Here is a 25,240-nt window from a genome sequence, read left to right as displayed (position 1 = left end):
TTTTCTTGCAGTATAGTGCAGTTTCTGAACAGAGGAGTGAGTTTTGGAATTTATGATTATTTTCTGTTTGTTTTTTTAATTAGTAGAAATTAATATACCATTAGTTATTTATAGTGAAAACTAAAGAAAAAAACAGAAGGCTAATAGCTCAAGGAAAGCATGCTCTTTTGTTTACTTCACCTGAGTAATGAGGGTGACATTTTTGATAAAGCTAACATCAGAAATAGGATGTGGCAAAGATTATTGACGAGCAGGGCAGTGACTCCTGCTTCAGCGTGCTGAGTGCCGGGGCTAACGGCCTGCACCACTGTTTCCTGAAGCATCGTTGTGCGTGTCTGATCTTAACAGTTGCCATTTGGGGTCTGTTGTGTGTAGTTTGTCTTTTGTGAGTTCTGCTGAGTGATTGTAGATTATGTATCTGACATTCTGATGCTGTTAGGATCCCACAGCCCTGAGGGGCTGGCATGTGTCTCATTGGGTACAGTGCTGAATAACATATAAGAGGCCCTGGAGTCCATCTCTAGCAAAAACCAGGTGGATGTGGAGTGTCTGAGCATGGGGAAGGGCAGATAGGGGGATCAAAAAGAAGTTCAAGAGCATTCTTGGCTCTATGTGGGGAGTTATGGGCAGCCTGGGCTAGAGAATCTGTCCTCAAATCAAACTAAAACAACATCAAATGCTTGTTTAAATCCTATGAGAATTTTTTTTATGTTTTTTTTCTGTGTGTGTGTGTGTGTGTGTGTGTGTGTGTGTGTGTGTGTGTGTGTTCTCGAGACAGGGTTTCTCTGCGAAACAGTCCTGGCTATCCTAGAACTCACTCTGTAGACCAGGCTGGCCTTGAACTCACACAGATCAGAGATCCACCTGCCTCTGCCTCCCAAGTGCTGGGATTAAAGATGTGTACCACCACAGCCCGGCCAGAAATTTTTTTGTTTGTTTTTGAGAAAAAAGTTGTATCCTGGCTGTCTTTGAACTCACAGAACTGCCTACCACTACCTCCAGTTCTGGGATTAAAGGAATGTCCTACCATGCCTGACATTGGCTTTAACTCCCAAGTTTCTACCAATCTCCTGTGTATTAAATTTCAAAACATCATAATTTTTAGAACTTTGGCAGCTATTCACATCTATTTTGTATTTATGTTTGCTAGTGGTTAGTTTCCAAGTGTGGTATTGGTTTATAGCTGCTGCCATGTTGCCTTGGGCAGGTATAGAGAGGGAAAGGACCATGACATACCCAAAGCCTAAAAACAAATTAGGAGAATTCTCTACCTCTGACATTAGGAAGGGCTCCCTTTACTGTTGCTTCAGATCAAAAATGACAGATTGTCTTGGAACATTTTCTGTCTGTATCAGTGTGCTCTTGGGTTTCAGGTTGCTGTTGAGTCCAGGACAGGAGGTTGTAGAGAAATCAAAACCAGGAAATTCACTCCTGACTATACTGTGTTTTTTCTAATTGTGGTTTAGCTTTATCTGCTCCCATTTTCAGAGTCTTCAAATAGTGATTCCATTCATTCTGTCCCGATTTTTAGTTAAATTTAATGGGAAAGACAGAACAAACTAAGCTTACTGTTCGTGTTGTATCCAAAACATAGTTGTTGTTGTTGTTTTTTTAATTTTTATTTAAAGGAAGCATGGATTTAGCTGGGCATGGTGATGTATGCCTTTAATCCCAGCACTCTTGGAAAGCAGAGGCAGAAATCCACCTGCCTCTGCCTCCTGAGTTCTGGGATTAAAGGTCTGTGCCACTACACCCTACTAAAGTAGATAATCTAAAGATGTGTGCAGTGGTAGACCACAGGTAGGGATGTGGTATGGGAATGGAGACTAAGAGTAATCAATTCCATATTCATTAATAGGATTAATTAAAGTGTTAATTTTAACCTTTTTGATCCATTTCTGCTTCATAATTTGACTTACTGTTTGTGATTAACAGAAAATATCTGGGTGAAGTCTCTAGATATGTATGTTATAGATCTAATTATTGACATAGTTATAATAATAATAGACAATTATAAGAATGAGAACTTAAAATAAGAATTCATTGTTATTCCTTGCTTCTCAGGTCTTAGAAAAATACCCCAATACACCTATGAGTCATAAAGAAATTCTTCAAGTTATCCAGAGAGAAGGACTAAAGGAAATCAGGTGAGTTATTAAAAGTATTACTAGTAATAATTATGTTTAGAGTATCTAATAAAATTTAGTATGTTTTGGTATTCTTTGTCTTAAACCTTCATTGGTTAGTATAATGTACTTTATGAACTTCTAGTTCATTTTTCTCTCAGTCCTTGGATTTTTTTTAAGTCATAGCATTTATAAAATCAAAAGTAAGTAAAGTAAATTCTTCATGAAAAAGTAAGTAGCTGATTTTCAAAGCCTATGCACCTTGATTCTTAGGAAGGCCTGGAGTCATCTTTAAGCTGTCATCTATCACTTTGTGCTTGGTAATTGGACAAAAATTATTACACAGCAGCTTCAAAAGTAGGCAGTGTAAGAAGAAATAAGATTTCTTAAAAAGAATGAAATGGAAAAGGTCTTTGTGTGTCAAGAGAAAGTCTTTGCTGGGCATCATCACACATGCCTGTAGTCCAAGATGCTTGAGAGAAGCTAAGGCTGGAAGATCACTCGAGCCTATGAGTTCTAGACCAGCTTGGACAGCATAGCAAGAGCCTCTCCCCCAAATAAATAGATAAACAAACAAATACACAAATAGGGCTGCCAAAATGTCTCAAGGAGGTAAAGCTCTTGCCAGTTCGGTGACCTGAGTTCAGTCTCCAGAGCTCACTGTGGAAGAAAGGAGGTGATTTCTGGAGGTTGTCTTTTGGTCTCCACATGCATTCTGTTTCACACATGCACAGACACACACACACGCACACACACACACACACACACACACACACCCAGACACACACATTTAAAAATGAATTTTTAATCTTCAAATGTAGTAGATATGTAAATAGGGTCAAAGATAATCGTCGATTTCTAAGAGTCTTGTTATGTTAGCTTATAATAGTCTTATTTGCATAATTAAGACTGTCATTAAGAAATGTTAAAATTATGCCAAATTCATTGTGTATATTGAGACAAATTTGGCCATCTACATTGGAGATATTTCATTAAGATAAGAAATTTGAATAAAAAAAATGTTAGGTAGGCTGGGGCGCATTTCTCAGTTTTCAGGAAATAGAGACAAGTGCCAGGCCAGCTTCAGCTACTTATTGAATACCAGGATGGTAGGGCTACCCAGCAAACTCTGTGTATTAGTTACTTTGTTGCTGTGATAAAGCATTATGACCAAGGCAACTTATAAAAGAAAGCTTTCAGTTGGGTTTACAGTCAGAGAGGGTGCTAGAACAGTAATGGAGAGCTTACCTCTTGGATTCACAAGCATGAGACAGAGTGAGCTAGACTGGGAATTAGATGGGTTTTTGAGACCTCAAAGTACATGCCCAGTGATACTCCTCCAAGAAGGCCACACCTCCTAATCCTTCCTAAAACACTTCCAACAGTTGGGGACCAAGCATTTAAATATATGAATCTATGGGGACCATTTTCTTTAAACTACCACACCCTGTTTCACAACATTAAACCAAAATAAGGATACAAAGTTTGTGCTTTTTTTGTTTGTTTGTTTGTTTGTTTGTTTTGTTTTGTTTTGTTTTTTGAGACAGGGTTTCTTTATGTAGTCTTTCCTGGCTGTCCTAGATCTCACTCTGTAGACCAGGCTTGCCTTGAAAGCAGAGATCCATCTGCCTCTGCCTCTGCCTCCTGAGAGTACTGGGATTAAAGGTCTGTGCCACCATGGCCTGGCTAATGGTGGTTCTTAATTGTGGGCAGGGGATCACTCTGGTGTGCGAGGAGCTATTTTTGAAGATAATACTGGATGAGAAGAGGAACACACTGTATCATTTAATAGGCAGGTAATAGGAACACCACATACCTTACATGGACAGTTCCTCACATTGAAGAGTTGCCAGTGATGCGTCTTTGAGAAACACTGAATTGTGCTAAAAAATTTAAAAATAGACTGCAATTTCTTTTTATAAGTAGCTATTGTATGATCTATTTTTTTTTTTGAAAATTTGATTCTTTTGGAGTTTCACATCATGCACCCCAGTTCCACTTACCTCCCACCCTCCCAAATCCTCCCCTCAGCTCTGCAGTGTTCTCCCCCACCCAAGAAAATTTTAAAAATCAAAACAAAGCAAGCGAGCAAACAAGAACAAGACAAACAAAAACCTCTTCACTTCTCTTTCTTTCCCACCTCTTCAGCACCTCTTCATTCATCTGGGTGGCATCGAGGGCCTCTGTGTTATACAGTACACCCTTTTGTCCTGCCTGCTTTACTAGCAAATGTTGATTGCAGTGAATCTGGGGTCTGGTTCAAGGCCTCTGGTTTCTGGTACATCATCATCACTCACCAGAACTCCTCTGGGATATCCAGTGGCTGCCCTGAGTCATTGAGCCCCTGTGGGTATTGTCCCACAGGATCAGTCCCTTCACAAGCTCCAGCAGGTCCTGGATGGGGTAGATGTTAGGGTGGGCCAACCCAAGGCCCTGCTGTGAGCGGATGGTAACTGAGCTAGTCAGTCCAGGCCATTGGGGCCATCCACCTCAGGTGAGAGGGTGGAATCAGCTCCCCTACGCCCATGCCCTCAGGGTTGTTTCACTCTCACTTGTGGTGAGCGGTGGGGCCATCTCTCCCATGAGGGTTGAGGCCAGCTTTCTTGCTGCAATGTCCATCGAGAGGCAAGGCCAGCTTTCTCTGAGCTAGCAAAGGGTGGAGCTGGCTCAGCATGGCCCTCTGATTTCATCTTGCAGGGTTACTTTGGACCCCTGAGGTGATGTGGGTCACAGACATCAACACAGACCCCAGCTGCAGCTTGACCACAGACCCAGACATGGTCCTTGGCAGCAGCTGGGTCTAGATGTCACAATTTCCCCAGGTAGCAGTGCAGGCCACTCAAATTGGCCCGAGCCCCAGTGGTTTAGTGTGGCCCTCGGACACCAACATGACCTTCGCCCTCGAGTGTCTGCACGGCCTTCTATGGTAACAGGAGCCTTTGAAATCAACACAGACCCTGGCTGCAGTAGGGGCACAGACTCAGACATGGCCCTCAGCTGTAACTCTGGCCCAGACATCACCATGGCATTGGCCAGCAGTGCAGGCTGCTCAGATCTGCATGGCCCTAGGACACCGACCTGGGCTCAGATGGATATCTGACCCTGGGCATCCTCATGGCCCTCAGTGACAACAGGCCACATATGTCAATCCAGACCCCGGCCGCTCTAGGGCCACAGACTCAGACTTGGCCCTTGGGAGTAGCCTGGGCCTGGATGACACCATGGCCCCAAGTAGCAGCACAGGCCACCTAGATCTGTATGCCCCCAGACTCCAACAAGTCCATCGGCTGTGGTTGAGATCCCAGGCCTCTGTATAGGCCCTAGCGGCATTCTTGGTCATAGACTTCAACACAGACCCCAGCTACAGCTCCACCAGGGACCCAAATTGTCTCAGGCTGCAGCTCGGTCTGTCGACATCCTGAGTCCAGGTGGAAGCACTGGCAACTCAGATCAGGATGGCTCTGGCAGCATCATGGCCCCAGACACCAACAAGGCCACAGGTTGTGGCCCAGACCCCAGGCTCCATGTGACCTCTGGTGGCAACGTGGACCACAGACTTCAACACAGACCTCAGCTGCAGTAGGACCACAGACCCAGACATGGTCATTGGGCAGCATTCTGGGTCTAATTGTCACCAGGGACCCTGGTAGCTGCATAGGCCAACCCAATTGGCATGGCCCTGGGTGGCAGCCCAGATCACTGGAATCAGTATGGTCCTCAATGGCAACAGGAGGTATGAATATCAACATAGACCTTGGCTGCAGTAGGGCTGGGGACCCAGACATGGCTCCCAGCTGTAGCCCTGGCCCAGATGTTACCATGGCACTGGGTAATAGTATGTGCTACTCAGGTCTGTGTGGGCTCGACTGCAGCATGGCCTTTGGGTACCAACATGGTTCCGGTGACTGAAAAGGCCTCAGGCAACCACACACACACACACACACACACACACACACACACACACACACACACAGCCTTCGGTTGCAACAGGAGCCACAAATGTTGGCCCAGACAGCACCATGGCCCCATGTGGCAATCAGGCCTCCAACATCAGCCTACTCTTCACTATCTTCATTTTTTCCTTTCTGCCTCTTTCCACAGCACATGGACCACTCTGCTTCTCTTTCTCTGCCATTTCTCCACCACATATTTGCTCATCATTATGGCACTCACCTGCCCGGCACCTGACTAACCCCCACTTGAGCAGAACTGCAAAAGGGGGCCGTGGATGTCTTCCCACCAGCCAGGGCCTTGAGTGTTCCTTAGATTTCAACTTTAATTTTCTTTAATGTGATACTTCAGATTTGCTTATTTTTGTGGTGTTGGGGGTTGAATATAAGGCATCATTGGATTCCATGTAAGTGAGAGATGTACCTCTGAGTCATGTACCCAACCCTTGAGATATTTTCAATTGGTTCTTTTCTAGAGCAAGAATATCCCCTCTGTGTGAGGGGCATGGTAAAGAGACCACTGAAATGGCTTCTTCATTAGGGAGAAGGTTTTTATTGTGAATAAGAGAAGTTATCCAGAGGCACCTGGAAGGAGTCCAGAGCAGTGAGAGAAAGAAGTAGACTGGTCACAGGCAGGGCTGTCTTCAGGAGAAGTGAGAGAGCATGGAGTGGAAACACAGGCCTGTTGTAAGGAGGACAGGAAGCTGGGGGAAGGGAGGAGGGCCAGGAGGCTAATGTGGACTTTGAATTGTGTAACAGCTATTTGTGATGCTGAGGAAGCCTGGAGGCCAGCATGGGCTTCCATATGTAGATAGCTGCCACAGGCATATATATGTCTGTCAGTAGAGAGCAATCAGTGTCTCTTCTGTAGTCGAGCTTGAGCTCATTTCTGGACATGTGGACTGTTGGAGACCCAGCTGCCCTTCCCTTTTGAGCTAGTGCTGTTGTGAATGTCTGTATCCCAGCTTCTTGGGAGGTTGAGGCTGGAGTATTGTACATTTCAGTCTGGCTAGAGTAACCTAGTAAGACCTCATCTCAGAAAGAAACAACCAAAAATCAGAATGGGGCCAGTGAGATAGTTCAGCAGTTAAGGTGCCTGCTGCCAAGCCTGACATCCCAGTTTGATCCTTGGAACCCACATGGTGGAAGGAGAGAATCAGCCTCCTGCACATTGTACCCTGGCCTCTGTGTGTGTGCCTATCATGTGCAGGTAAACCCACCCACACAAACTTGAAAAACAAACAGCAGCAGAAAAAGAAGCTTTGATTGTGGTCACATATCAGTAGGTTGAAAATTAGTTTATTTCATTGATATGAAAAGTTATAAATGAGCATACCTCATTTTGATGTATTATCTTTCTGAAAAATTTGTGTGTAAACATTTATAAATTAACACACTAAAAGGCCATTTATGCCGGACAGTGGTGACTCAAGCCTTTAATTCCAGCACTTAAGGCAGAGGCAGGCAGATCTCTGTGAGTTTGAGGCCAGCCTGGTCTACAAAGCGAGTTTCAGGACAGCCAAGGCTATACAAAGGAACCCTGTCTCAAAATCAAAAACAAAAACAAAAGCTGTTTATTTTTATTTTTTTAAAGCACTTCGAGACCTTTCAATGCCTGTTTAGAAGTGTAAAGCACAGTATTTAAAGTACAGGGGAGACAGAACCCGCCTTAGTTTCCTTGTAATAATCTGTGACTGTTGGTTGTGTTCTATTTGAATTCTGAGTATACATTAGTGTGCATTGCTTCTAGAGTCACAGTTTGTCTGTCTTATCTGTTAAAGCGGTGCTGGCAAGTCAGTCCAGCAGCCCTCATATGCTAGCGTCCTCCTAGAGTGGAAAAATACTTGGACTTGAGCAGATTCTTCCTGAATTTATCTTACCCATGAATTTGCTGTTTTCTTTATTATTATTATTATTATTATTATTATTATTATTATTATTATTATTTTACAACACCATTCAGTTCAACATAATAGCCACAGAATCCCCTGTTCTCCCCCTCTTGCCCACCCCTCCCCCCAGCCCACCCCCCATTCCCACCTCCTCCAGATCAAGGTCTCCCCCGAGGACCGGGGTTGACCTGGTAGACTCAGTCCAGGCAGGTCCATTCCCCCCTCCCAGACCGAGCCAAGTGTCCCTGCATAAGTCCCAGGATTCAAACAGCCAACTCATGCAACGAGCCCAGGACCTGGCACCAATGCACAGCTGCCTCCCAAACAGATCAAGCCAAATGACTGTCTCACCTGTTCAGGTGGCCTGATCCAGTTGGGGGCCCCTCAGCCTTTGGTTCATAGATCCTGTGCTTCCATTCATTTGGTTATTTGTCCCGGTGCTTTATCCAACCTTGGCTTCAACAATTCTCGCTCATATAAACCCTCTTCTTACTCACTAATTAGACTCCCAGTGCTCCACCAGGGGCCCAGCCGTGGATGTCTGCCTTCAGATTCCTCAGTCCTTGGAGGGGTTTATGGCACCACTATCTGGGTGTCTGGCCATCCCATCACCAGAGTAGGTCAGTTCCTGCCGTCTCGCGACCATTGCCAGCAGTCTTTTGAGGGGGTATCTTTGTGGATCTCCGTGGGCCTCCCTAGCTCTCTGCTTCCTCCCCTTCTCACCTTCTCATGTGGTCTTCATTTACCATGGTCTCCTATTCCTTGTTCTCCCTCTCTTTTCTTGATCCAGCTAGGATCTCCCACTCTTTCCCTCGACTGTCGCCCTTCATTGTTCCCACTCATGACCAGGCTATTCATGTAGATCTCGTCCATTTCTCCGTGTCTTTTTTTGGGGTCCCGTTTTCCAGGTAGCCTCACTGGTGATGTGAGTAGCAGTCTAGTCATCCTTGTTCCACATCTAGCATCTTCCTATGAGTGAGTACATACCATATTTGTCTTTCTGAGTCTGGGTTACCTCACTCAGGATGATTTTTTCTAGATCCATCCATTTGCCTGCAAACCGTGTGATGTCGAAATTTGCTGTTTTCTGACCTAGACCATTCATTAGAGTCCATATAGTAGGTAGTTTGGATGTGGCATCAATTTGAATCTTATATTTATAGGTCAATATGATAGATTGTGAGGCTAATGAATGGTTGTGGTCAACTTCCTAGTTTCTAGATTAGTTTTTTTTTTTTTCTTCCTTTTTCACCTTTGGAAGAAGTTTAGTAGGAGTATTTAAAAATCATTGGCTTTTCATGGAAAGTAACCTGAAAGAGGTACAGTACTATATACATAGTAATTGGCAATTGTGAGGATAAGCAGATGGCTTGGATGTGTATTCCTTCCCACAGAAACTTATCTAATAGTTATAATACAGTGATGTCTCTGATGAGCTGTACAATTAGAGGTCATCGGTTGCATTCTCTCCTATAACCTTTCCCTGTCACATTATTTTAGTTACAGAATAGACACACAGTTACAGAACTGCCACAAAAGACAGTTGGAAAGGATAATGTGTTTTATGTCTCATTTTTTACAAATGAATGAAGGCTCATAGAGATCTTGAGAGTTGACAAGAGTCACACAACTAGCTCTGGGGTTTTTAGTCTATCATACTGTCTTTATTTTTCTTTCTGATTAATATATTCTATCATTTATATTAAACTTACACTGTATGCTACATATAATAGCATTAGATTTGTGGTTGTTGATTATTACCCTTTGCTTTCTGTTTTTTTTTATAGTGGTCTCAAAGTTTATTTTTTACTTTATACCAAAGTCATAGGCACTTTTAGGGTTGATATCATAAAAATCTCAAAACTATCTATCCTCCACCTCTTATAAACAAAAAAATACATAACAGAGGTAATAAAGAATTCATAGTTATTACTTTATGGCAGAAATCATTATCTCAGCAGAGGAGATCTTTTTTGACTACTTACCAAGCTAAGTTGCCCCAAAGTGATTTCATTAGAAAGACCCTAGTTTAAGAATGAAGAACATGCCGGGCGGTGGTGGTGCACGCCTTTAATCCCAGCACTTGGGAGGCAGAGCCAGGAGGATCTTTATGAGTTCAAGGCCAGCCTGGTCTACAGAGCGAGATCCAGGAAAGGTGCAAAGCTACACAGAGAAACCCTGTCTTGAAAAACAAAACAAAACAAAAAAAAGAATGAAGAACATGGGCTGGAGAGATGGCTCACTGATTAAGAACACGGACTGCTCTTCCATAGGACCTAAGTTCAATTCTCAGCACCCACATGGTAGCTCACAACTGTCTGTAACTAGTTCCACGGGACCAGACACCCATGGAAAAACACCAGTGCACATAAAAAAAAATAAAATAAAAACAAACTAAAGAATGAAGAACATTTTTTTGCCTGTAAGATGACCAGAGGTAAAAGCATTTGGTGTATGGATCCAATCTGGATCCATCCCATGGTAGGAGTGGAAGGGGAAAGCCAACTCCCAAAAGTGTATATGCACATTTTTTATTAAGTTACTAACATTTTTCTAAGAAACAGAAACAAAACCATTCGATATTGGTAGGTTTTTGTTTTTTTTTTTTTTGCGACAGGGTTTCTCTGTGTAACCCTGGCTGTCCTGAAACTTACTCTGTAGTCCAGGCTGGCCTCGAACTCATAAAGATCCCTAAGTTCTGGGATTAGTGGAAGGAAGGTAGGCTCTCACAATACCCAGGCTGTCCTAGAACTCTTGAACCTTGTAAGTGGTGAGATCACGGTGTCTACCAGCTTCCCAGCTTTCTGTTGTGTTGTTTTTTTAATGAGGCTGGATTTACTAAGGAGCCTATGCTAGCCTAGAACCCATAGCTCTCCTAAGAGTACAAGCATGTGCCTCTAGACCCAGCAGCAGCAGCAGCAGCAGCAGCAATATATTCTTGTCTGTTGTTTAAATTCGCATCAAATTCTGTTATAGATCAAAGAGAAGAAAATAATGCTCAAGGGCCTTAGTTGATGGCTTTACGATGACTCTTGGCAATCAGATGCAGGGGGGGGGGAACACTATGAAAAATTCACACTTAACTCTAATTACACTTTTTCATAGAATTCAAGTATTTCACTTGTTTTTCTAAAGTAATTAGACTATGTGGCTGAATTTAAGTGTGCAATTTTAGACAGTGATATTTTGGACTAATTTGCATTTTTAAAAAATTAATATTTTATGTAGCAAAATGGGGATTGTTACTAATTTGAGAGTTGTTAATAGTGCTGGGAGATCAAGGTATAACTTAATTGGGGGAGCTTATTGTTACTTGTAAAGAAAATTAAAAACTTTTTTTTTCCCTCCTCTTGTTTTCTTGGGGTGCATTCCAACTCCAGAAGGTAAGAAGTATTACTTTATTCTAAAGGAGTATTAAGCAATTATAATGTAGTCTTTTACAAGTTTTACTGAATGTGCCAATGTATGCATGGTTTTTACTTTATAAAATGATTTGCCCTAGAAATAAAGTAATAGTGATATTATATAAATGTTAGTTACTAAATGAGCTTTTTTGTTTTGGTTTGTTAATTTTTGTAATTTGTAACCATTACATGGCCATAATTTTAGAAATTGTTGACATTAAGGCCTATCAAAATTGTCATTTGTCTTAGAGCACTGAAGTACCACTCAGCATTAATGAAAATGCTTAGAAGATAGAGCAATGTGTGTTGCCTGTTGCTTGTGAGATTGAAAATATATTTATTTACTTGACTGATACAGAGAAAATAATTGGTAAATTGTTTACCCAAAGGATACTTACTTTAAACCAGGCAGAACAGATGAAAATTCATAGTCTGAATCCTTTACTGAATTGGCTTTTTGTCGATGTTTGCTGGTCTCTTTAGATAGCTGTTGGTTGTAGCAATTCCCGTTTATAGTATAGTGGGGTTTTTTTGTTTTGTTTTAAAATTTCAGTTCTATGACTTTGATGTGAGGCTTGAGGACAGGGAACTCTATCTGTATTTTCATGTCATAGAATGCCATGTTTGCTTACAGCTTCAGATTAATCTCTCAACTTCAGTTAATCTGTTCATTTCATTTATAATTTATTTTTTAAGTAATGGGTTATGAATGAAGCTTAATTAAGATTTAACCTTTTAAGTTATTTGTGTGTATGATGTGTGAATGCAGTTACATGTGTATCGTGGCGCTCTTGTGGCAAGATCTTTGATTTTGGTCTGTTGGACACTTGCAGGTAGTAGTGGTGGTCTCATCTTTGAGGACAGAGTGGCAGACTGAGCTGTTTCTTGTCTTCTGGTCTTTTTTTTTTTTTTTTTTTTTTAATTGTTTTGTTTTGAGCAGGATCTTACTAAGATCTGTCTCTGAAATGCTGGGCTTAGAGATGTGTGCCACCATGCCCAACTTTCTGTGATCTTACCCCACATGCATAATACCACCTAAGAACTCATTCCTATTTTAGTATTTGTTTTTGAGACTTGACGTGAAAGCCATTTGATATAATCTAAGGTTTACCATATCTAAGTTACTTCTCTGAGAAAGAATTTCTGATAGAAAATATCATGAATTGGTTAAATAATTAGGTCAGACTACTACTTAAAAACTCAGAATTTTGATATCCACATCCACATGTGGCATTCTAGTTCTCACAAAAGCAGGAAGCAAAGCCTGTGTAGAAACAGTTCAGCAGCAAGAGCACTTGCTACTCTTGCAGAGGACCCAGTTCAGTTTCTAAAAAGTAGTTTTTATAAAAAAGCCTAAAGCAATTATAACAGCACTAGCTATTAAGATACAAAATTGCATTGCTAAATGAGCAATAATTACCCAATAAGGACAGTGATGTAAAATTTTATCTGATTTCTGTGTTTTTATTGTCTCCAGTTCAGTTCTTGTATAATTATACCCATAGTTTATTTTCTTCACAGAGATTCTGAGCTTCAATTTCTGTGTTCATGTTGGCATTCCTTTTACCTGGAATCATAAGATCTTGTGTAACCTTTTGTACTTAGTTTGGATACAAACACTGTTTGGGATTTGGTCCAGCTGTTAAGAACTTTAAGCATCCCAGCTGAGCAGTGGTGGCTCACGCCTTTTTGGTCCCAGAACTTGGAAGGCAGAGGCATGTGGGTCTGTGAGATCTAGGACAGCCAGGGCTACACAGAGAAACCCTGTCTCCAGGAAAAAAAAAAAAAAAAAAACTTTAGGCGTCCTAATCATCTATAATAAGATAGTAAATAGATAGGTAGTTAGTACCTTTATTACAGAAACGAAGAAGCATTCTGTTTCTCTCAAAGCTAATTTTTATTTTTATGGCCTGTTTATCACAATATTTAAAAGTTAGATGGTATAATGAGCTAGTATTTGAAATGACCTTGGCTAAGATGGGAGTTAGATATTTCGTATGTGTCGATGAGACAAAGACATCTCATCGACAGTGGAACAGGAAAGACTTGCAGAGCTAGTCATGATAGAAGGTAAACTCTTGTTTTTTGCCTCACTTTTGTGTGAACGGTAGGTGATTGGGCAAGGAGCTTACTTTGCCTCCTTGGTAATAGGGATTGAACCCAAGGGTCTCACAAGGCATGATAGTCAAGTACTCTGTCAGCCTTTGAACAAGGAGGGGTGTGTGTGTGTGTGTGTGTGTGTGTGTGTGTGTGTGAGAGAGAGAGAGAGAGAGAGAGAGAGAGAGAGGGAGTGAGAGTCAGTTTCAGCTGGGCTTTGTGGCACATGCCTTTAATCCTAGCACCCTTTGTGTTGTGGCTTTCTCTCTGCATTTTGATATGCCACCTATCACAGTTCAAAAAAAGAATGAACACATGCCCATTAGAGACATACAGGATACTTGGTGATTTATTTATTTTTATTGGTATCTATTAGTGTGTTGTGGTGGTCGGAAGTGGACATCAAGTATATTCTGCTCCCTTTTCCACCACCTACTTTTCCCCAGAAGAGTCATTAACTCTTCTGTTTGGCTAGACTGGCTGGCCAGTGATCTCCAGTGATCTGCCTTTTTTTATTTTAATGATTTATTTATTTTTATTTTTATGTGCATTGCCTGTATATATGTTTGTGTGAGAGTGTTGGATCCCCTGGAGGTGGAGTTACAGGCAATTGTGAGATGCCATGTGGGTGCTGGGAATTGAACCCAAGTGCTCTGGAAGAACAGCCAGTGCTCTTAATTGCTGAGCCATCTCTCCAGCCCGAGATCTGCCTTTCTTCTTTTCTTCTTTCTATATTTTGGTTTTTCGAGACAGTTTCTCTGTGTAGCTCTGGCTGCCCTGGAACTCACTCTGTAGACCAGGCTGGCCTTGAACTCACAGAGGTCCACCTGCCTCTGCCTTTCTTAATGTCAGTCCTCCACTTCTGTCCATGTTGCTTGTGGTCTCTGTAGTAGATTTGGTTTTAGGGTTTTGAGTATCACCAGCAGGGAGCTGAGAGGAAGATGAGTTGAGAATGTCCTGTTAAGTTGTTTTGCCCCTTAATAATTGTGAAAAACAAAAACTACGTAAGGGAGTTGTAGTCAGACTCCAGACCATTCCCTGACTTCTTTCCATATGAACTTTCAACGTGCTTTCTTATTACTTCTGTTTTCCTAGATACAGGAACGTGTTGCTTTAAGAGTTGCAGCGCCCAATGTTAGGCATAGATCCTATACCTGTAATTCTAATGCTTGAGAGATTGAACTAGGAAGATTGCCTTGAGTTTGATGCCAGAAGCTACATCTAGAGTTCCACACCACTTCAGACCTGTGCTACAGAATGAGGATTCTGTCCTAAAACAAACAAACAAACAAACAAACAAACAAACAAACAAACCAGAAACACCTACCAATCATACACAAAAGGATTAGTGTGCTTTCTTTAACACTATAGCCCTTGACCTTAGACTAACACTTGGTTTTTAGTAATATTTTCTATCATTTTATATCCTACATTTTAATATTGTTCTTAATTTCAAGCTTTTGTTTGTTTGTTTTGTTTTGTTTTTCAAAACAGTTTTTCTTTGTAGCCCTGGCTGTCCTGGAACTCCCCCTGTAGACCAGGCTGGCCTCGAACTCAGAGAATCTGCCTCTACCTCCTGAGGGCTAGGGTTAAAGGCGTGTTCACCATCCAGCTTGAAGCTTTTATTTTAATAGCTATTTCTTAGCTTTTTTCTGTTGAATAAAATCCACAGGCTTAATCATCTGAGAACATACAATTTTATTCCTTTTTGGTAGTCAGTCTATAATTTGATTTTTAAAAGACTTAAAAAAATTAATGTGTATGAATTTGTTTGTTTTTGAGGCAGAATTTCACAATGTATCTCTGGTTGGCCTGATAATCATTATGCAGAGCAGGTTTGCCTCTTTTTGTTTGTTTGTTTTTGTTTTTGAGACAGGGTTTCTCTGTGTAGACCTGGCTGTCTTGGAACTCACTTTGTAGCCCGGGCTGACCTCGAATTCACAATCTGCCTACCTCTGCCTCCCGAGTGCTGGGATTAAAGGTGTGTGCTGCCATGCCTAGCGTGTATCAATATTTGGCTTGTGTGTGTGTATTTGCACCACATGCATGCTTGGTGTTTGCAGAGTGTAGAAGGGGACATTGGATCTTCTTAAACTTGAGTTATAGATCGTTGTGAGCCTCTAAATGGGTGCTGGGAATTGAACTTGGGTACACTGCAGGAGCAACAAATGTTCTAAACTACTGAGCCAGCTTTCTAGCCTCTATAATTCGATATTTTATAACATACCCCCTTTTTGTTGTTTTTGTTTTCCAGGTCTTTACTCTGTAGTTCAGGCTAACATAGAACTTGTTTTCATCCTGCCTCAGTTTTGAGAGCAGCAGTTCTCAATGTGAGGATTTGAATGACCCTTTCTTATGAGTCACCTAAGATCATTAGAAAACACAGATGTTTACACTGCAATTCATAACAGTAGTAAAATGACAGGAAGGAGCAGTGAAAATAATTTCATGGTTGGGGGTCACCACATGAGGAACTGTATTAAAGGGTTGCAGCATTAGGAAGGTTGAGAACCACTGCTCTAGAGGCTTGATTATATGTGTGGATCACCATGCTCAGGTATACTTTTTAAAGCATGTGGTGTAAATGAGTTTCTAAACGGTCTTATTAAATAAAAACACAGAACCAGAAATAGGGGTGAAAATCTGACCGAGATCAGAGGGGTAGGAACAGCTGCCAGGCTCCAAAGAGAGCGACTTCCTTTCTAAGCAGACTTATATGCCTTTTCCGTTCTGTTTTCTAATTGGCTCTCTCAGCCCAGCTACATCACTTCCTCTGCCTGCCCAGCTCTGTCACTTCCTGTCTATCTGTACAGACCTCCTATGGTTGGTGCTGGGATTAAAGGCGTGTGTAACTACACTTGGCTCTGTTCTCTAGTGTGACCTTGAACTCACAGAGATCCAGACAGATTAATGTGTGCTAACATTGCATGACTTTTGTGTTTACTATAGTGGCTGGCCTTCCTCTGATCTCCAGGCAAGCTTTATTTTACTGGGGGACACAGATAAAATATCACCACGATGTGGTTTTATGCTTAAAAATGCATTGCTTATACTTCTCTTTTCTGTTTCTTTTCTTTCTTTTCATTTTTTAGTTTTTGGTTTCTTGAGACAGGGTTTCTCTGTGTAGTACTGATTGTAGAGCAGGCTGGCCTTGACCTCTGCCTCTGTCTCCCAAGTTCTGGGATTAAACGCATGCAGTTAACTATACCTTCCTGTTTCTTAATGCAGAAGTGCTTAACATTAGACTTATGGTAGAACATTAGACCCATTTTCTTTTCTTTTTTAAAATTATTTACTTTTTACTTTATGTGCATTGGTGTTTTACATGCATGTGTGTCTGTGTGAGCATGTTGGATTTCCCTGGAACTGGAATTACAAAAAGTTGTTAGTGGCCATGTGGGTGTTGGGAATTGAACCCTGGTCCTGGAAGAGCAGCCAGTGGTCTTATCTCTACAATCCCAGTTCCATTTCCTTAATGTAGTGACAGACCAAGATAAGGATGCCTGTTAGTGAATTTTATTGCCCTTTTTTGAGAGCACAGTAAAGTCTGATGACACTTCAAAATGAATTTTTTCCCTTAGGAGCTTGCTTTATAGTAGAGAATGGCATTGAACTTGGGATTCTTTTGCCTCAGTCTCCTAAATTCTGGGGTTATAGTTGTGTGCCATCATGCCCCACTCAAAAAACTTTTTTCATCATAATAATAAATTATTATGCACATAAAATTTTAGAAAATGAGAAAGAAAGCTAATCCATGCAAAATAAGTCTGTAAATTGTCTTTAAAGTGATCTCCTGTGAAGCTTAAGTACAAGAAACCACGGCAGTTTTGTTTACAAATCAGATTTAGTTTAGTGCAGCAGCACACAAGAAGCTGGAGATTTATTTGAATCTGTGTGTGTGTGTGTGTGTGTGCGCGCGCGCGCGCGCGTGCGTGTACATGCTTTCCACTTTAATTATACTTACAAAGTTTTGTGTGTAAATAAAGTAGGTTTGCAAAATAAATTTGATATTGTTCTATGTTGATTTTTTTGTTTTTCTTTTACTTAAATGTTAGATTACGGATTTTTTTCCCCTTTAGATACTCAAAAATGAATTTTCCATTCATTTTTTTTCATGGCAATATCTTTCTGTATTAATATTTTTTACAGTTAGTAAAACAGGAATATTGATCAATTAAAGAAATTAAGTCAGCATTACAAAGAATATTCAGAGATAAACTAATCACTATGCTCTTCACCTGCTTTGCTTTGTAGTGGGACTTCCCCTCTTGCATGCTTAAATGCAATGCTCCACACAAACTCCCGAGGTGAAGAGGGCATCTTCTATAAAGTCCCAGGTAGAATGGGAGTATATACTTTGAAGGTAAGTTGCTTGGGAGCCAAGAAAGAGTAAGCGACAATGTATAATAATTGAGTCACATGCCGGGCCGTGGTGGCGCACGCCTTTAATCCCAGCACTCGGGAGGCAGAGCCAGGCGGATCTCTGTGAGTTCGAGGCCAGCCTGGACTACCAAGTGAGTCCCAGGAGAGGCGCAAAGCTACACAGAGAAACCCTGTCTTGAAAAACCAAAAAAAAAAAAAAAAAAAAAAATAATTGAGTCACAGAGACAGAATTCAATATTTCAACCCTAAAATAAGTAAGTAAATAAATTTGGGAGAGGGAGGAGATGTTCTGGGAATTGAAGGCAGGGCCTCATGAATACTAAGAAGGCACCCTTTGTATATATTCTTATTTAACATGGTTTTTTTTTTTTAGATTTATTTTATGTGTATCCGTGTACCACATACATGCAGTACTCATGGATGCCAGAAGGGGGTGTTTCATTCCCTGGAACTAGAGTTTCAGATGGTTGCTAGTGACTCTGTGGGTACTGAGGATTGAACCTGAGGTCCTCTGGAAGGAAGAGCAGCTGTCAGTGTTAACTGCTGAGCCCTTTCTCTAGCCCGTTTCTTATTTTACAGAACTTCAAAATATTTCAATTACAAATTGAGGATTCTTTTTTTGAAACATACTGCGTAGAGCCATAGATTCTTTTCTTTTTCTTTCTTTCTTTTTTTTTTAAAGATTTATTTATTATGTATACAGTGTTCTGCCTGCATGTACCCCTGCCCGCCAGAAGAGGGCACCAGGTCTCATTACAGATGGTTGTGAGCCACCATGTGGTTGCTGGGTATTGTACTCTTAATCACTGAGCCATCTCTCTAGCCCAGATTCTTTTCTTTATTCATAAATTTCCCCACTAAAACTTAGTTATGGTTATTATTCCTTTTTTTTCTTTCAGAGCTGAGGACCGAACCCAGGGCCTTGCACTTGCTAGGCAAGCGCTCTGCCAGTGAGCTAAACCCCCAACCCCTTATTCGTTTTTTAATAATGGGAAAAAGTAAAGTTTGAAAGATGTAATTCCTGACCAGTGTTGGCTGTATTGTATCAGAAGAAGAATAGGAACTTTGATCCGATTCCACACCCACATTTCTTCTTCCATAACAAGCTGGCTAATACCTCATTTGTACACTGAAATGGTGACCTTTTCTCATCAATATCCTTTCACTTATGAGTAGGAAAACCAATGTAAATGAGCTTAGTAAATAGGCTGGAAAATGTGTGAACTCATACAGCTAAACTAAACATTCATGGGAAATCCAGGCTGGGTCCAGATGATCAAAAGGTGTCATCTGGTCTTGGTCTGTTCTTTCTTTTACTTTGTTCTCAGTCAGCTTCTCCTCCTCGTCCACGGATTCAGTCCGAGTCTCCGTTCTACAGACTGAGAGTCTAGAGACAAGAGTCCAAGACTGAAGCAGGGCTCCACCTCACTCAGACTGACTGACCCGTGTGACACCCACCGTTCATGAGTTATGGCTGTTGACAAATGTCGAATCGTTGTCATCCTTGATGTGGGGTTGTAGTTGAGCTTGTGACAGCCTGATAATTAGGAGAGGGCTTGTTTCTCAAAGGAAGTTTATCAGCAAACCAGAATGGCAGACTATTTGACAGACTGTTGTACCCCAAGTGACACGTCCGTAGAGACCGCTGTCTGTCCCACTGCCTCCTGTCTCTGAGCTTATCACGGTGTTCAGTGGCAGTATTGCGTCCACTGACATTAAGAACTCTGACCTGAGGTGCTGAGATGGTTCAGCATGTGAAGGCACTGACAGCCTGTTTTTGGTTCCCTGGGCACATATAAATGAAGGACAGAACCAACTCCTACAAGTTGTCCTATAACTTTCATATGTGTGCTATGGCACACAGGTACCCAACATAAAACAAAACACAGAAAATGAACACCTAGGTTTGGTGGCCGTGCATGCCTTTAATCCCAGCACTCTGGAGGCAGATGTAGGTATCTCTGAATTCTAGGCAGGCAAGCCAGTGAGATCCTGTCTCAAAACAAAACAAAAGAGGAACAAATCCCACATCTAGCAGCTTAATGTGGTGGCATATGGTTATCAATCATAGTACTCAGGAGGCCAAGGTAAAAGGTCCTGTCCAGTTCTAGATCACCCTGACCTATATAGTGAGCTCAAGGCCAATCTGTGCAATATATATAGCACAACCCTATTCTGCCTTTTAATGTTAACTTCCTCTGACTGTCTGCAGTGTTTAACTTGTGGGTGTTATGGGACTTTAGCCCTAAATGAAGCTTTCATGATCTCATTTTGATGCTTTAGCTATTCTAGATCTTCCATGATTTTAATTGCATTCATTAAATGTGTACTGTGTTGGAGAGAGAGGGAAAGAAATCCTCAAAATGTATTTTCTGTTATTACATACCAATTAGTACAGTTCTTCTGATACCATGTGTTCGGGGGTTTCTCCCATATATCAAGCAGTTCTCCAACTGAAGTCAGCTAGCTGCCTTTAATTTAACTCAGTTTTCACTGTTTGGCTATTGTGTCGGTCAAAGGGCCCAGTGCTAAAGGTTACCCTTCACTTCAGCTATTAGTTACAAGTCTTTGGATGAGACCTAAGCTCTAGGACTGCTTACAAAAGATGTTAGAGGAAAAAAAAATCTTTGAGTTTTCTATTTATTGTAATGTAGATAAAAGACATTCATGAAGTGAGGTGTGGCCACTGAGTATAGAATCTGTCTTGGCATACCAGTCTCCAAGCACAGACTTTAGCCATGTGCAAGCTCATCCAAACCCCTGGTCTTTAGAGTTTTTATGGAGGATTTGTGATATGAGTGTGATTTTTGTCATTGGCCATCAACTCAACCTTCGTTCTTGAGAAGATGGACTAAAAGTTCCAATTTTCTAATTACATAATTGTTTCTCTTAGTAGTCAGTCCCTACTCTGAGGCAGACCATTCCGAGCCAACAAAGAATCATCCAAACAGACGATCTAATTATCAGTAGAGTCAAAGACCAAATAGCAGAACAATAGGTTTTCCTAATCTGCTGTTGATCAGGAAAGTACAAAAGTTTCAGCACTCTGTAGCAAGAGCTCAGAGTTCACTGTAGACAGCAGTTAAGAGTACTTGCTGATGTTACAGAGAAGCAAGATTCAGTTTCTAGCCTGATGCCCTCTTCTGGCCTCTACAGGCACTGCACACACATGGTGTGTGTATACATGCATGCAAAACTCTCATACATAAAATCTTTAAAGAAAAAAAACTAAGAGTTCAAATAATCATATCGTCAAGTCTATGCCAAAAATAGACTAAGATGAATAATCTATAGTTCTTGATCTCTGTAATGCTTACATTTTAGTTATTAAAATTTTCATATTTACAAAATATATTGTGAAACTCTTCCATTATAATGACACAAAATAAAGATTAGTTTTGAATAAAGGGGTTTAGAAAGTTTGTGTTATTACTTGTAAGATTTAAGTTGGACTTGAACATATACATAAGAAGAGTGAAGGCCTTCAAGGATAAGTAGCTCAAATGAAGGAACAGATAAAATTCTGGATGAATTTGAAAGTAGAGGAAATTGGATTAAGTGATAATCACTGTAGTTGGGATAATTGATAAATTAACAAAGTTTTACCCTGACTGAGCTCTGTGTTTGGGTGGGGTATTGAGTAAGTAGATGGCAGAGGTCTTCAGAGAGAACCATGTCATCAGATCTATGTGTTATGATTTTTATGAAAAGGAGATTACAGTTTGGTGTAGGAACTCAGAGTAGTAATATAGGTAGACACAAGACATTTGAGGCACAGAACACGTTGCATTTGGTATGTGTAAAACAGTGGGTGAGAAATGATTCTAAGATCATGAGCCGTTGATCCCAAGGGGATCACAAGTTTTTTGCAAAAAGAAGATAATTATATTTGTATTTCAGATACTTGTTGAACCTACAGGTCAAGATGTCTGGCTGGCAACTAACTCTATAAAAGCTGTCCTGCATTTTGAAAGAAGGAATATAAAAATATGGGGTCTGTATTTTAAGAAAGTGTATAACATAAGAGATGGATTAGAGAGAAAAATTTAAGTGGAAAAATACTGTTCTTGCTCAATCGGACTTAATGGCCTTGGGTAGATGTCATGTGGTGCCAGTTAGATGGAGGGCAATTTTTTTGTGTTTGTCAGTTCAATTTTTAATGTGATAAAAATAATTATATGGGATAACAAAGTATTGATGGAAAGAAAATCCATAAGAAATAACATTCATTTATCCATTTATTTATATAAGCTTTTTGTACTATGTAAACACATAGTAACTAGTACTGAGCTCTCATAAAGGCTATGTTGTGAACATTTAATATTAATTAGCTCATTTAATTTCTGTGTGCTCTTTTAAGGTAGGTGCTATCACCCCACCTTAGACACTGAAATGAGGTTATGGGAGATTGAGACTAAGGCTGTGTAACTGGGAGAAGATGAAGCCAGAGAGCCCTGCATCACTAGCCTTTCGTATGCTGCTACTCTTTTCTCACATGAAATGGTCATAGTTATGCTGTCTGTTTAATATTCTCATTATTCAGAGCTGAAACTAAAGAGATTGATGTGATTCTTTAAAAAACAAACAACAGGCTGTGCGGTGGTGGCGCACGCCTTTAATTGCCCACCTTTAAAGCACTCGGAGGCAGAGGTAGTTGGATCTCTGTGAGTTCGAAGCCATCCTGGTCTACAAAAGAGAGTTCCAGGACAGCCAGAGCTGTTACGCAGAGAAACCCTGTCTCAAAAAACCACATAACGAAACAAAAACTCCTTTTCTTGATGCTACTCATTAACCAATATTGAGGACCCAGTTAGGTGAAAATAATGTGATAATCTTGTTCTCCTGACTTTAATTCTAGAATTGAATTCAGAATACATAGGGCAACCCACCCCACCCCACCCCACCCCACCCCACCCCACCCCCGACACAAATATGTCTAACAAAATCATTATTAGCTTTTTAAACCTGAACATTACGTCTTTTACCTGGATTTACGGCTACCAATTTTCTGTAACTTAAACATATGTGGTACCTGCATATGAATGTTGTGTATAATTTTTATCTTCTGGGTGTAGGTGGAAAATTAATTTATTTGACCAAAAAAAGGGGGAAGTATCAGGATTTCAGCTAATATTGGTGGTTTTACTATTTTATAATAGTAAAAATTAATCAGTTAAGTTACTGTATTACATACTAGAAATTTAGTTTGGATTTTTTAAAATGGTAATAATCCTAACAGGATGCCTACATTTTCAGAAAGATGTGCCAGATGGAGTGAAAGAGCTGTCAGAAGGTTCAGAAGAAAGCAGTGATGGTCAGTCAGATTCTCAGAGCTCTGAGAACAGCAGCAGCAGTGATGGCGGCAGCCACAAAGAGGGGAGAAAGAGCAGGTGGAAGAGGAAAGGTAATCCCCACTGCTGCAGGGCAGTGCCTTCTCGCTCTCGACCATCCGCCTCTTCTTTCCCTGTAGCCTAGTGCTCTGCCTGGTTGCCTGCAGGGGCGGAAGCGTCTGTATTTCACCTGCTGGACACAGTGCAGCAGCCGCCAGCTTCATGGACCTTTTGGACTGTGTGACTGAGAAATTTTCAAAAATAGACTTTTCTAGTCGGGCATGGGGGCACGTGCCTTTAATCCCAGCACTTGGGAGGCAGGCAGGCAGATCTCTGTGAGTTCGAGGTCAGCCTAGTCTACAGAGTGAGTTCCAGGACAGCCAGGGCGACACAGAGAAACCCTGTCTCAAAAACCAAAATGAAACAGACAAATCTGTGTCTATATATAAATCTCTCTCTATGTAGATATCTATATATATGCTTTTAGGAGCTGGGAGATTGCTCTGTGGCTAATATGCTGTGTGAGCATAAAGAACCGAGTTTGGATCCCTAGCACATACGGATATATAACACCAGTAAAGGGGATGAGGAATTATGCATTTCCTGGGGCTCGCTGGCCATGCAGCCTAGCCAGCACTATGAGCTCCAGGTTCAATGAGAGATCCTGTCAGAGAGAGAGAGAGAGAGAGAGAGAGAGAGAGAGAGAGAGAGAGAGAGAGAGAGAGAGAGAGAGAGAGGAAAGAGGGGGTGTGTTGGTGGGGTTGTTCTGGGAGCTGTAATACGGGAATATATAATGAGCATAAGGACCACAGTTCGAGTCCCAGAATGTTGGCCAGGCATGACAGCTGCCTGTAATCTCAGCCAGCACTTAAGCAAAGACAGGATCCTGGTTAGCTAGACTAGCTCAAGTCGACAAGCTGAGGGTTTAGTGAGAGATCCTGCCTTGATAGAAAGTGGAGAGTACTCAAGGAAGACGCCAACATCAGTGTTGAGCCTCTGCACACATCCGACCTGCACACTACACATACATCTATAAGGGAGAAAACCCATGGAGAGTGGTCACGGTAGACACTTAAATACATGCATGCATCCACACAAAAAATGTCCTTTTGGAGAACACTTTTAGATTCGGGTTGATAAGTACAGTGTTTCCATTTGCTTTCTACTTGTTCATATGCACAGACTTGCTCACATCAGGTTTTGCTGCTTTGTGCTTTTTTGCTTACATGCGTTATATTCTTGGCTTTTTGGAACAGGGTCTCACCATGTAGCACTGGTTTATAATTGGATATGTAGACTGGGCTGGCATTCAATTGGTTAATCATCATGCCTCTGCCTCTTGAGTGCTCAAACTACAGACTGGAAGTTATGTTTTGGAGTTGTGTTTTAGCAGTCAGGTTTGTCCCATGTCTCTTCTATGTTTGTTACTTGTACTTGGTAATGTGTACTAGCACATTCTTATCATCCGGGTTCTATTTCCACCGGAATTCGCTCTTGGTAGTGTACTTTCTAAAACTTGGGACAGATGCGTTATTTACAAAGACATGTGTGCACACAAATGCCATACAGTGTATTTTCACTGCCCCGTCCACATAGTCTTCTGGCTGACTTCTGATCTTTTCTACTATCTGCATGGTTTTGTCTTTTTGAGACTATCAGAAAGTTGGAACCTTTTCAAATGGACATTGTTTTATTTATTTATTTATTTATTTTTAGTTTTTTTTTGTTTTTTGAGACAGGGTTTCTCTGTGTAGCCTTGGCTGTCCTGGATCTCGCTCTGTAGACCAGGCCTGCCTTGAACTCACAGATCCACTGCCTGGCATTAAATGGGCATTATTTTAAAACTGACATTACAATTTTTTTTCTGAGTGTGTTCTTGTACACACCTTCATTCACATGTGCACTGGTGCCATGACAGTTGTATACAGATGAGAGGACATCTTACAGGAATTGATTCTCTCCTTTTAACCATGTGAGTCTTAGGGATCAAACTCAATTGTCAAGCATGGCGACAAGGTGTTTTCCAACCAAACCACCTCACTGGCTCCAGATTGGCAT

At 41.2% G+C, this 25,240-nt stretch overlaps 1 protein-coding gene across 14 annotated transcripts in view; it reads left to right on the top strand.

Annotated features, from left to right (window-relative positions):
- Positions 1-25,240, top strand: part of LOC143270188 (putative Polycomb group protein ASXL2) — a 287,604-nt gene that overhangs the window by 18,903 nt on the left and 243,461 nt on the right. For all 14 annotated transcript variants that reach the window (XR_013047178.1, XM_076559149.1, XM_076559143.1 and 11 more), the window contains exons 2-4: positions 2,065-2,147; positions 17,724-17,832; positions 23,109-23,256. Coding sequence is in view for 13 of the 14 variants with exons in the window: in XM_076559149.1 (XP_076415264.1) it covers positions 2,065-2,147; positions 17,724-17,832; positions 23,109-23,256 (340 nt within the window). In the remaining variant the exon portion in view is untranslated. The remainder of the gene's footprint in view (positions 1-2,064; positions 2,148-17,723; positions 17,833-23,108; positions 23,257-25,240) is intronic.

Source organism: Peromyscus maniculatus, chromosome 22 (assembly GCF_049852395.1).
Source record: "Peromyscus maniculatus bairdii isolate BWxNUB_F1_BW_parent chromosome 22, HU_Pman_BW_mat_3.1, whole genome shotgun sequence".
NCBI classification, from domain to species: Eukaryota; Metazoa; Chordata; class Mammalia; order Rodentia; family Cricetidae; genus Peromyscus; species Peromyscus maniculatus.
The sequence above is the reverse complement of the archived record's forward strand: the minus strand, read 5'-3'. Positions and strand labels throughout refer to the sequence as shown.